This window comes from Heptranchias perlo, chromosome 9, assembly GCF_035084215.1.
Source record: "Heptranchias perlo isolate sHepPer1 chromosome 9, sHepPer1.hap1, whole genome shotgun sequence".
Classification (NCBI taxonomy): domain Eukaryota; kingdom Metazoa; phylum Chordata; class Chondrichthyes; order Hexanchiformes; family Hexanchidae; genus Heptranchias; species Heptranchias perlo.
In genome coordinates this window covers 12,522,027-12,535,566 of record NC_090333.1, presented here as the reverse complement: position 1 = coordinate 12,535,566, position 13,540 = coordinate 12,522,027, and the positions used below count along the sequence as shown (strand labels likewise).

The 13,540-nt window shown below is 44.0% G+C and overlaps 1 protein-coding gene across 1 annotated transcript in view; it reads left to right on the top strand.

Moving 5' to 3' along the window:
• Positions 1-12,971, top strand: part of miga1 (mitoguardin 1) — an 88,135-nt gene extending 75,164 nt beyond the window's left edge. Inside the window, exons 14-17 of the mRNA XM_067989858.1 lie at positions 2,517-2,651; positions 8,061-8,114; positions 10,133-10,249; positions 11,452-12,971. Coding sequence (XP_067845959.1) covers positions 2,517-2,651; positions 8,061-8,114; positions 10,133-10,249; positions 11,452-11,661 — 516 coding nt within the window. The 3' untranslated portion in view covers positions 11,662-12,971. The remainder of the gene's footprint in view (positions 1-2,516; positions 2,652-8,060; positions 8,115-10,132; positions 10,250-11,451) is intronic.
• Positions 12,972-13,540: the final 569 nt, after the last annotated feature.

Sequence of the window (13,540 nt, the reverse complement as noted above, 5' to 3'; positions counted from 1 at the left end):
CACTGTTGTAACATAGGAAACACAGCAGCCAATTTGTGAACAGCAAGCTCCTACAAACAGCAATGTGATAATGACCAGATAATCTGTTTTAGTGGTATTAGTTGAAGGATAAATGTTGGCTAGGACACCAGTACTGGATTTTGTGCTCAAGTCCCTGGAGTGGGACTTGAACACACAATCTTCTGACTCAGAAGTGAGAGTGCTACCAACTGAGCCATGGCTGATACTTGTCCCATGAGCAAAGTCAGAGGAACCATTCTTTAAATCTGAGCCTATGCTAGTGAGTGTCATCTGACTACTGGAGTTTGGGGTAATATTCATCTGATGATCACTAACAGGGGCCTTTGGTTAGGGATCAGGAACAAAAGCCCATGTTGATTTCAGCTCCTCCTGTAACCTAGGGATACTGAGGCTAATTGTCACACCCCAAAGCTGCTTAGAACAGCTAAATGAGTATAGGCCAGGGATTGAACCTCTGATCTTCATGTCAGCTACTCACTGCCTTAACTAGCTGAGACATCTGGGAAGCTCTTTAAGAGCTTGGATGTATCGGACTGTTCAAATTTCAGTTACGGATGCTCTAGCTTGGCTAGGAATAGTGCTGCCCCTAAAGAATATTTTAGAATAAGGCTACGTGATAGTCTGTCCTCATGTATTCAGTTGAAAAGCACAGCCCCATAAATAATTTTGACACAAATTGAAAAAGTTTAGTACACATTGTTTAAACTTTCCGTGGATGTTGCTGATTCTCGTCTTCTTGCAACTTCTGACGCACAGATGCAGGAACAAGCTGTCCTGTTGCTTGGTCTATGCTCCACTGAGCAAAGCCACTTTTCAAATGAGAATTTAAACCTTGGACCTTGTCTGCCTGTTCAGATGGACATTAGCAGCTTTGATGGGAAGACAGTAGGACTGTTATTCTCGAAGGAACAGACTAAAGTGTCCGAAGGGTCATTGAACCTGCCTTGTGATTGTCTGCACTTCACCGTTTGAGTTAGCAGTGCGAGGGGGGCTGGGATCTGAGGCTGAGTGAGCTGCACCATGTTCTCTGTCCAAGTCTTGGATAAGCCCATCAGATTGGGAAAAATATAACTTCTTTTTGAATTGGTCACAGGGTTGTACTCATCAGTGTATCCTTGATGTAAAAGGATACTCGGGCCATCTCTTCTCACATGGTCCTTTGTGTCAATGTTCAGTGTTATGGCCAGTACAATATGGTCTGTGTCATATAATATATTTTTTATATATTTTTTTGTATTTATACAAATAACTATGTTCAGTTTTAGTCATCACATCACAAATAAGTAAAACTTACATTTGAATGGGTGGCATAATGGATTAGACACTGGCCTTTTATCTCTGGGAGCTGCGCACAATTCCAGTCCATCTGATGGGATGAACGTCTGCTGGCTTGCAAGGGTTCTGGGTGAAATTAGTTTGGGCAGTCTCGGTCCAGTTCGTGGTGGTCATGGGCCTACAGTGCAAGACTGACACGGATTGATAACCTCACTCAAAGAGGTATAGGAAGTGGAAAACAAATGTCACAATAGGGGGTTGCTGTTCTGAAGTTGGGGGCGAAGGCTTGCTGTTAGGACAGAGCAGAGGGAGCTTTATCTCTGCATCTAACCCGTGCAATAGCTGACCTTGGAATGCTTGATTTAATACTGACACTGGCTTGAAATGTGGAGAGTTCTGTTCCCCTGTACTAACATCCTTGATGAGCGTTAAAAAAAAAGGATGCAGTAAAGGGAAACTTACTGATCCTGAGTGTAATGGGGATGAGCTACGAGGAAAGAGTAGAGAAATTAGAGATTTACAGACTAGAAAGGTAATTAAGAGGGCCTTTTTGTGGTATATTAATTGTAAAGATAAGATAAACCCTTACGAAAGTAAACCAGATTAGGAGCAGATGGAATTTAGTGAAAAGTTAATTAAAAACAGATTTCAGGAAATATCTCTTCATTCAAAGAGAGAGAAATGTTTGGAATAATCTACCAAATAGGGTATTAGAGGCAAATATGTTGGATTTATTCAAAATACAATTTAGATGCCATAATGGGAAAGTTAATGTTTTAGAGGGATGGACTTTGATGGAGGAATTAATGTATTAATGGGATGAACTTCAATGGGAGAGCTAATGTACTAGAGGGATGGACTTTGATGCAAGAGCTAATTTCCTAGATGGATGAGCTTTGATGGAAGGTTAATGTTCTAGTGAGATGGGCTTCAGTGGGAGAACTAGTGTACTAGAGGGATGGGCTTCAGCGCGTCCCTCATGCTCTTGTGTTCTATGGGGTAAATTTCCATCTTAAGTGGTCCCAGTACTGAGCTTCACCACAAGGATCACATATCGGAAATTACTTTTAATGGGCAGGATAGTGCATCCGAATTCCCAATGCGTGCTCCTGGAAGGCTAGGCTCTGTGCCTGAAGCATTAAAGCCGAAGATTTACTTACATAAGGTGCGTAGATTTATTCTAACTGCATTTATTCTAAATTCATTTATATCCCAAACAGGTTAAACATGTGAATTTTTATGACATCGTCCTGGACTTCATCCTGATGGATTCCTTTGAGGATCTGGACAATCCTCCTACATCGATACAGAATGTAGTCAACAATCGCTGGCTTAACAATTCCTTCAAGGAAACTGTAAGCAAGAAATCATACATAATGTTCACAAATCTGTGTAAATATTGCAGGATTATAAGAATTATATTGTGCATTTTATCAGTATTTCTAAAACGTGTTGATACACTGGGCTGAAGCTCATTGTGTGATATCGGTAACAAGCGCTTTAACCAGTTTACATGAAGCTCCGTTGCCTGCTAATTTATCAAAAGTGTTAACTTGTTTACTTTAAATTCCATACGCACGTCAACAATGAGTTACTAATATCGCACACATGACTTTCATCCATAAGTCAGTGTAACAACAACAACAACAACTTGTATTTACGTAGTGCCTTTAACATAGTAAAACGTCCCAAGGGGTTTCACAGGAGCGATTATCAAACAAAAGTTGACACCAAGCCACATAAGGAGATACTAGTACAGGTGACCAAAAGCCTTGTCAAAGAGGTAGGTTTTAAGGAGCATGTTAAAGGAGGAGAGAGAGGCAGAGAGGTTTAGAGTGGGAATTCCTGAGCTTAGGGCCGAGTAAAAACATGACAAATAGTCATTCATCGCATTTGCTGTTTGTGGGCCTTTGCTGTGTGCACTTTTGGTTCTCTGCATTTGCCTCCATAGCAACAGTGACTAGTTGTGATGTGCTCTGAGAGCGGAACACAGAGTTTTAGGGTATTTCCAGCATCTTCTGTTTTCCCTCTCAGATTTCCAGCATTTGCAGTTTTTATTTCCCTTTTGACTGTGTGAGGTAGATTCTCAGCTTAATCCCCTCACAGGGGTGTTTCAAATCGGCCGCCCATTACATTGAAATCAAAGAAAATGAAAATCAGGTGGTTTCTATAGCTGGCTGTCAGTTTTACGCCTGGGACGGTAAGTTGAAAACCTACCTCTATGTCACTCTAGTTCCTCATCCGCATCCTTAAGAATGTTTTGAGAGAGCAAGTTTTAAAAATTTTTTTTTAATATATTCGTTCATGGGATGTGGGCGTCGCTGGCGAGGCCAGCATTTATTGCCCATCCCTAATTGCCCTTGAGAAGGTGGTGATGAGCCGCCTTCTTGAACCGCTGCAGTCCGTGTGGTGAAGGTTCTCCCACAGTGCTGTTAGGTAGGGAGTTCCAGGATTTTGACCCAGCGACGATGAAGGAACGGCGATATATTTTCAAGTCGGGATGGTGTGTGACTTGGAGGGGAACGTGCAGGTGGTGTTGTTCCCATGTGCCTGCTGCCCTTGTCCTTCTAGGTGGTAGAGGTCGCGGATTTGGAAGGTGCTGTCGAAGAAGGCTTGGCGAGTTGCTGCAGTGCATCCTGTGGATGGTACACACTGCAGCCGGTGGTGAAGGGAGTGAATGTTTAGAGTGGTGGATGAGGTGCCAATCAAGCGGGTTGCTTTGTCCTGGATGGTGTCGAGCTTCTTGAGTGTTGTTGGAGCTGCACTCATCCAGGCAAGTGGAGAGTATTCCATCACACTCCTGACTTGTGCCTTGTAGATGGTGGAAAGGCTTTGGGGAGTCAGGAGGTGAGTCACTTGCCGCAGAATACCCAGCCTCTGACCTGCTCTTGTAGCCACAGTATTTATATGGCTGGTCCAGTTAAGTTTCTGGTTCTGGTATCATAGACCAAAACTAGGGGCCACAAATATAAGATAGTCACCAATAAATCCAATAGGGAATCCAGAAGAAACTTTTTTACCCAAAGAGCAGTGAGAATGTGGAACTCGCTACCACAGGGAGTAGTTGAGGTGAATAACATAGATGCATTTAAGGGGAAGCTAGATAAGCACACAAGGGAGAAAGGAATAGAAGGGCATGCTGATAGGGTTAGATGACGTAGAGAGGGAGGAGGCTCGTGTGGAGCATAAACACCGGCCTAGACCAGTCAGGCCGAATGGTCTGTTTCTGTGTTGTAGACTCTGCGTAATTCTATGTAATCATGTTCTCGCTGATCAACATTTGAGGGGTATTTCAGGACTCCCATTCTTCATGGTGGGTTAATGCCTTATATGGACAAAACTGCATTCCCACATCCTAACCATCCAAAGTATGCTAGTTAAAAAAAAATTAGTTTCATCAGAACCAGCTCGCATACCTCAGTTGCATGGTTTTGGTTAAAGTAATCTGAGGTATTCAGAGATATATTACTAAGAACTTGGCAACGGAATTGCTTTTTTTGGCCTGTGCTCTGGCTTTGTGTCTCAAAAGAAAAGTGTTTTCTTACTGTGGTATGCAGCTTAGTAAGAAACCTTCAGCTTTTGAAAAGAACGCTGAATTGTAATGGAGGAACACATCTTAAATGAACAAATGTGTCCGATGTTGTAATAAGTTATAATTGGTTATGTTTCATATGTAGCACAATCGATTGATTCTGGCAAAGGGACTGAGGGAGACCTCAATTGGACGCTACAGTAATGCTGGTCATCATGAGAGAGCTGGTTTGGCAAATAAAGCAAAACAAATTTGAAAGGAACTAGAAGCAAAATAATACAAGGATCGAATTACCGTATGTGAAAGGAAACATATTCAGTAGGGGTAATTTGTTATAAAAACATTATTATTGGAAGTGACACCTGTTTCAGAATCATAGTATTTTTAAAAATGTATTTGTTCTTGGGATGTGGACAAAACTGCTATGGCCGCATTTATTGCCCATCCCTAGTTGCCCTGAGAAGATGGTGGTGAGCCTTCTGTCATAGTCATTGTTTTTACACTTTATTCGCTTACTAGGCCCACGGCAGGGGGAATTAAGGGTCAACCAGGTAGCGTCAGGCTGGAGTCATGTGTAGGTCAAACCGAGTAGCAGACTCTCCTCCCTGAAGGGCATTAGTGAATCAGTTTGGGTTTTTACAACCATCAGCACAGAAAGATGTTATTTGGCCCCGTGTGCCTCCGACAGCTCTTTAACTGAAACTTTCAACTCTAATCCTGCTTTCCTGTCCTTTTCCCCCAATTTCTTCCTTTTCAAATACTCACCCAATTCCAATTCTCAATGATAGTCTCTGACTTAGTAGCCTCTTGTGGCATTCCATGTTCTAATGCACTGCAGCAACTCGCCAAGACTTCTTCGACAGCATCTCCCAAACCTGCGATCTCCACAGTCCAGAAGGAGAAGGGCAGCAGGTGAATGGGAATACCATCACCTCCAAGTTCCTCTCCAAGTCACACACTGTCCCAACTTGGACATATATCGCCGTTCCTTCATCATTGCTGCGTCAAAATCCTGGAATTCCCTACCTAGCAGCACTGTGGGTTCAAGAAGGCGGTTCAAGAAGGCGGCTCATCACCACCTTCTCAAGGGCAATTAGGGATGGGCAATAAATGCTAATAACGCCCATGTCCCAAGACTAACTAAAAAAATAAATAACCACCTGTATGAAAAAAAAATCACAACATCATTTGAGAATATGAACTGGAACAAATCACATTCTTTTCCCAAAGGTAGGGGAGTCTATAATGAGGGGGCATAGATTTAAGGTGAGAGGGGAGAGATACAAAAGGGTCCAGAGGGGCAATTTTTTCACTCAAAGGGTGGTGAGTGTCTGGAACGAGCTGCCAGAGGCAGTAGTAGAGGCGGGTACAATTTTGTCTTTTAAAAAGCATTTGGACAGTTACATGGGTAAGATGGGTATAGAGGGATATGGGCCAAGTGCAGGCATTTGGGACTAGCTTAGTGGTATAAACTGGGCGACATGGACATAGAATCATAGAAGTTGCCATGTTGTAAACTTCTATGATTCTATGATTCTACATTCATTGTGTTTTAGATCTACCTCCACGATTATATTTGTGAATTTCTCATGTAATTTACTGATCAAGGATTAGAGCTTCCGTGTTACAACAAAAAAAAAACACAGGTCAGAATTGATCAGCATGCTGTGTGTGGCGACACTCTTAAGTAAGCTCACGAAGAGTTCTACTGACCAGAAGAAATCGCCACCAACACATTTACGATGTGGCTACACATATAGCGACATAGAGCAGCAAAAGAACCAGGCAGGACATGAGGAGAAATGTTATTTACGCAGCGAGTTGTTATGATCTGGAATGCACTGTCTGAAAGGGTGGTGGAAGCAGATTCAATAGTAACTTTCAAAAGTGAATTGGATAAATACTTCAAGGGGAAAACTTTGCAGGGCTATGGGGAAAGAGCTGGGAGTGGAACTAATTGGATAATTCTTCCAACAAGTCAGCACAGGCACGATAGGTGGAATAGCCACCTTTTGTGCTGTATGATTCTATGACCCAAGAAATTTTTACCTCACAAGACTTTCACACTCCCTGTGAAGGTTTAGATGAATATCCTCACCCCATTTTATACCAGCTCTTCTCCATTCAAAATCTAGTTAAAAAACAGAAAGACTTATAGTTAGTCTCAGAAATGTTGCAAAGCACTTCACACACTGTGAGTTACTTTGAAGTACAGTAACTGTTGTTGTTTCGGTGAGTGCAGCAGACAGATTATACATGGCTTGAAATGGGGCTTGAGCCCATCAGCCTTCTGACCCTGAGGTGACATTTAGAGGTATAAATTCTGCTGCGCCCACTCCTGACACACACTGAGAGCACATAATCGGGCGATTGTCCACTCCTTCCCAGTGATTTTCCATCCATTACAATACCCATTCCCAGTGGGCATCAGGAGTGGGCGCTGCAGAATTTTTACCCCTCAGTGTCAGCCGTGGCTCAGTTGGTAGCACTCTTGCCTCTGAGTCAGAAAATTGTGGGTCCAAGTCCCACTCCAGAGACTTGAGCACAAAATCTAGGCTGTGCAGTACTGAGGGGGTGCTGCACTGTCAGAGGTGCCGTCTTTCAGGTGAGACGTTAAACTGAGGTCCTGTCTGCCCTCCCACATGGATGTAAAGATCCTATGGCACTATTCGAAGAAGAGCAGCAGAGTTCTTCTGGTGTCCTGGACAACATTTTATCCCTCTACCAACACCTTCAAAAACAGATTATCTGGTCATTATTTGTGGGATCTTGCTGTGTGCGAATTGGCTGCCCCATTTCAAGGAGTGGATAAATATTTTGATTTTTTTTCAAAAGGCCAAGGGGAAAGGGCAATAGAATGGGATTAAGAGGATAGCTCTATCAGAGTGGCACAGGAACGATGGGCTGAATGGGAAAGGGCACTTGAATGGAACTGAGTGGATAGCTCTGACAGAGAGCTGGCATAGGCACGATGGGCTGAAGGGGAAAGGGCACTTGAATGGAACTGAGTGGATAGCTCTGACAGAGAGCTGGCACAGGCACGATGGGCTGAAGGGGAAAGGGCAGTGCAAAACAACAGTGACTACACTTCGAAAGTAATCCATTGGCTGTGAAGTATTTTGGAACATCCCAAGGATGTGAAAGGCACTGTATAAATGCAAGTTCTTTCTTTCTATCTTAGTTGCTACGAGATCGATCCTCTTCACCTATTTATTTTGTTCCTTTGTTTCAGGCTGTGGCTTCAAGTTGTTGGTCAGTACTGAAAAGCAAGAGACAGCAGATGAAGGTGAGTATAGAACAAAAAAAAACCCCACTAAAAATGAATCTGGAAATTACAAGCAGCATTTACAGAGCACAAATTCAGATGTATTACTACTCGAAGTCCATAGTTTCCCCTTTCTCCCATTTAATAAAAAGATGAAAATACTCTATGCTAATCTCCAAAACATGCAGTGTGGAACACACACCTTCACCGTAACCCTACTGAGACAACCGGAAAGGGGGGGAGGGGCGTAATTCAACTTGGGCTGGGGCACAAAATAGATGATAGCAGATCGGCCGCCCGTTATACAACCTGCACCTTCGAAGTCAATGGAAAGGGATAATCAGGTGGGGTTTGTATAACGGGCCGACGATCCCATTTGAACTAAACGGTAAAGCTACAGACAGGTGTCTTGAGTGTTTGCCCACTGGTTATCTCAACTTCCAGACTCAACGATGTTCATAGCAGCGGATTTAGAAAAAAATCCCATGAAAAATCATAAGTTTATAAAAGAAACACACAGTACTTAGGAGTAATATCGTGCTTATAGTCGTAAAATCATAGAATTTTATAGAACAGAAGGAGGTTATTCGGGCCATCGTGGCTGTGCCAGCTTTCTGTCAGAGCTATCCTCTTAATCCCATTCTATTGCCCTTTCCCCTTGGCCTTTTAACAAAAATCAAATATTTATCTTTTAAAAGCTATTATGGATTCTGCTTCCACCACTGTTTTTAGTCAGACATTCCACATCCTAACGACCCTCTGTTTAAATAAATTATCGTACCCGCTCCCTTTGCTCTTTTGGTTATTATCTTAAGTTTTTGCCCTCTAGTTACAGACTCATCAACCAATAGAAATATTTCAGTGATCAAAACTCTCCATCAGAACTCCTCTTAACCATCCTTGTTCCAATGAAAAGAGCCCCAGGGTCTCTAGTCTCTCCACATAACTAAAGCCCCTTATCCCTGGGATCATCTTTGTGAATCTCGTCTGCATCCTACTGATGGCCTTGACGTCCTTCCTAAAGTAAGTAAGGTTCATCATGGCAGGTTACATAAATCATGAGATGTGACACTGTGACAATCGCTAGCCTTCATATTATAATACTCCTTCAATTCTGGCCTCTTGCACATCCCTGATTTTTATCTCTCCAACATTGGCGGCCGTTCTTTCAGCTGCCTAGGCCCTAAGCTCTGGAATTCCCTCCCTAAACCTCTCCGCCTCTCTAACTCTCTCTCCTCCTTTAAGATGCTCCTTAAAACCTACCTCTTTTACTCCTTAGAGTAAATAAGGAGAAACTGTTTCCACTGGCAGGAGGTAACCAGGGGACACAGATTTAAGATAATCAGCAAAAGAGCCGGCGGGGAGATGAGGAGAAATATTTTTACATATTGAGTTGTCATGATCTGGAATGCACTGCCTGAAGCAGATTCAATAGTAACTTTCAAAAGTGAATTGAATATATACTTGAAAAAGAAAAATCTGCAGGGCTATGGAGAAAGAGCAGGGGAATGGGGCTAATTGCATGCCCTTTCAAAGAGCCGACATCGGCACGGTGGGCCGAACGGCCTCTTTCAGCGCTGTATGATTCTATGAAATTTTTTTCGATGAGTTGGGCACTCTCATCCCAGTTTCTAGTGAGGATGGACCCATAACACAAAACTGCCCCTAATTTGGCATTAGTTGGTGCTCAACTTGCAGTCTCCCACAGAGAGATACCACAGGATGGTAGTGTGGAAAATGGAAATGTGGCCTATGGAATCGGGTGGTGCAGTAGGTTAGATGTTGTGCTTCCACCTCTAGGACCCTGCATTCAAATCCAGTCCAGACTGATGTGATGAACATTTCTACTGGCTGTAAGGGTCCAATGTGAAATAGGTTAGGCAGTCTCCATCCAACTCAAAAAAAATAATGGGGTGGCCTTTCAGCAGCTTTAATTAGTGATTGTTGTTAATGTCTGTGGGTAAAGTCGGGAAAATGTATTGTTTCTGAGCTCCAGGTTTATCCCAATAAAACCTTCCGTCACTTCTCTTTCTCGGCAGCTGTCCGATGGCTTCATCGCACATTTCTACACCGTTTGCGAGCACATCAGCCCAGTATTGGCCTGGGGCTTCTTAGGACCCAGAAACTCCCTCTATGATTTGTGCTGCTTCTTTAAGGTAGGTACGTCTGTTTTTGTGGGGCTGTAACATAGGGCAGAGCTTTCAAACCTCAGCAGGGAGGTGGGCGGGGCGGGGGGGGGGTTGGTAAAATGGCCTGTTATACACCCCTGCCGGGTTTTTCTTTCCATTGAAGTCCACCCCCAATGAATTTGAAAGTTCTGCCCATTCTCTTTAAAAGTACAGCACTTGTTGGTAACCTTGTGTATCAGGTCATTTCTTTTGGTAGCGGGGTGGGGGGGGTGATTTTTGTACTTAATGAGGTGAGTGATAAATGCCCTCTTTATCTCTGGATTATAAAGGGGAGGAAGTGATGCTTCATTTGTATAGAGCCATAGTCGGACCCCATCTGGAGCACTGCATTCGGTTCTGGGCACCGCACATCAGTAGGGATACATTGGCCTTAGGGGAGGTGCAGCGCAGATTCACCAGAATGATACCGGGGCTTAGAGGATTAAATTATGAGGACAGGTTGCAGAAACTTGGTTTGTATTCCCTTGAGTATAAAAGTTTGAGGGGGTGATCTGATCGAGGTGTTTAAAATGTTAAAAGAATTCAATAGGGTAGATACAGAGAAACTATTTGCTCTGATGTAGGAATCAAGAGCGATGGGACATAATCTTAAAATTAGAGCTAGGCCATTTAGGAGGGAAATCAGGAAGCACTTTTTCACACAAAGGGTAGTAGCAATCTGCATTTCCCCCAAAGGGCTGTGGACAATTGGAGCTTTCAAGACAGGGATCAATAGGTTTTTGTTGGGTAAGGGTATCAAAGGATGTGGGGGGTAAATATAGTTGAGGTATAGATCAGCTATGACCGAATTGAATGGTGGAGCAGGGTCGAGGGGTTGAATGGCCTACTCCTGTTTCCATGGAATCATTCTGGTGCATGTGCGCTGTACTCCTTGAAATCCAGTCATTTTTTGCACACGATCCCATAAACAGCCATTTTACACCAGCTAATCCGAGGGGTTTTTTTGACGGTGTTGGTTGAAGGAGAAGTGTTGGCCGGGACGTTAGGAGAACTCTTTGCTCTTCTTTGAGTTGCACCATGAGATCTTTAAGACCCAACTGAACCACCGAAACAGGCAGAAAACGTAATTAATGACGTGTTTGTTGCAAACAGATTTTGCTGTCGATAAAGTAATTGGAAATAAAGTTATACAGCCAATAAGCTAAGGGATATTTTTTAATTTTTTACAGGAGCAAGTTCTTTTCTTCCTGAAGGACATCTTTGATTTCGAAAAGGTGAGGTACACCAGCACAGAGTGTCTTGCTGAAGACATCTTGCACCTGATACAGCGTCGCACCGAGCTTCTGATGGCTTACCTTGGAACGGATAGCCTGAGGCATCTGAACGGGTACGTTGGACCTCCTCTGCCCAACGGACCCTTGGAAGCGTATGTGCAGTAAACCACGGCCTTGAATATACACTGTGCGAAGGTTATCATGCGCATGCTTAACGCTGGGGTGTCTAAACAACAGCCCCTGGGCCACATGCAGCCCCCAAGCCTTGGCAATATGGTCCTTGAAACATAGCCATTCAGTTATAATTCTTCCTCGCTGGTTTAGTCCCGTTTGAATTTCCTGGGCCCGCAGGTTTGCAAAGGGCTGTTCTTAGCTGTTTCGCTTCAAGTCCGTGTCATCCATGGTAGCGCTCTCGCCTCTGAGTCAGAAGGTCGTGGGTTCAAGTCCCACTCCAGAGACTTGAGCATAAAATCCAGGCTGGCACTCCAGTACAATACAGAGGGAGCGCTGCAATGCCAGAGGTGCCGTCTTTCGGATGAGACGTTAAACTGAGGCCACGTCTGCCCTCTCAGGTGGACATAAAAGATCTCATGGCACTATTTGAGGAAGAGCAGGGGAGTTCTCCTCGATGTCCTGGCCAATATTTATCCCTCAACCATCACTAAGAACAGATTATCTGGTCATTATCACATTGCTGTTTGTGGGACCTTGCTGTGCGCAAATTGGCTGCCGCGTTTCATACATTACAACAGTGGCTACACTTCAAAAGTACTTCACTGGCTGTAAAGCACTTTGGGACGTCTTGAGGTCATGAGAGGTGCTATATAAATGCAAGTTCTTTCTTTTTCATTGGTAAATAAATCCTAAATCAGGATACCAAGATCTGTTAGTGTCAGCATCGTGATTAATTAATCGGAGACCTGGATTTAGATTATGAGGGTCACAAGGCTCTGTGGCTTGCTCTATGCATCCTCAAAGGCAGAAATCTGAGACACCCCTCCCTTAACCTTTTTGCATGCAATTCTTTGTCCGCTATGGGCTAGCACATCAGTTAAAATAGCGGACGGAGTATTGCATACAAACTCGGAAAGCGTTCACAGGCTAGCTTTCGCACAGTACAATTTCGAGGCCCAAGATAGCGCTGGGGCTTGGTCCCACTTTGTTGTGGGAACCAGACAGAATATGGTGAAGCGGATTTGTTCTCGTCCCACGACAGGGGAAGCCTCAAAGAAGCACCTATCCTGGGGCAAAGACGACGGAACATGTTGCACGGTGCCTATAATTAATTATAGACTCAGGGAGGTTTCCAAAGGAAGGTATCCAGGATTTTTATAAAGTCTTTGTGTTGCTTTGTAAGGCCGTGTCCAGATTGGTTGCCAACTTGGAAATTCCACTTGCAATTATGAAAGAAGCTTTATTTGGCCAAAGGGATACTCCTGCAATTATATTACCTGCAATAAACTTTGTGAAACTTTGGAATGTCTGCCACTTTGTTATTCCTTTCTGGTTATGAGTTTGACCAGCAGGAATACTGTTAGGGTTGCCACCTTTAACCAATCTCAATCCTGGACAGAGCACAGGATAAGAGCAGGGAGCGGGGATGGTGTGGGACAGGGGCGGAATAAGAGGGTGGGATAGAGTTGGGGCATGGGGATGGGATAGAGTTGGGGCATGGGGATGGGATAGAGTTAGGGTAGGAGATAAATTAAGGTTGAAGCAGGACGTGGGTTAACGAAGAGACAGGGGCTGGATGTAGTCAGAGCAGGGGGTGGAATAGGGTTGGGGCTGAGGTGGGATACAGTTAAGGCAAGAATGGTTTAGGGTTGGGGCAGGCTGTTGCATAGGGGCAGAAAAGGGGGTGGGAAAGAGTGGGATAGTGTCAGGGCAGGGGGAATGGGATAGTGATGATACAAAGAGTGGGATAGGGTGGAAGCAGGGGCTTGGGATGGGGCTTCACACAGGTGGGATAATGTTGGGGCATGGAGTGGGCTGGGGCAGGGCAGAAGGAATGGAGTCATATCCTGAGTTCTGATGTTCGCTTTGC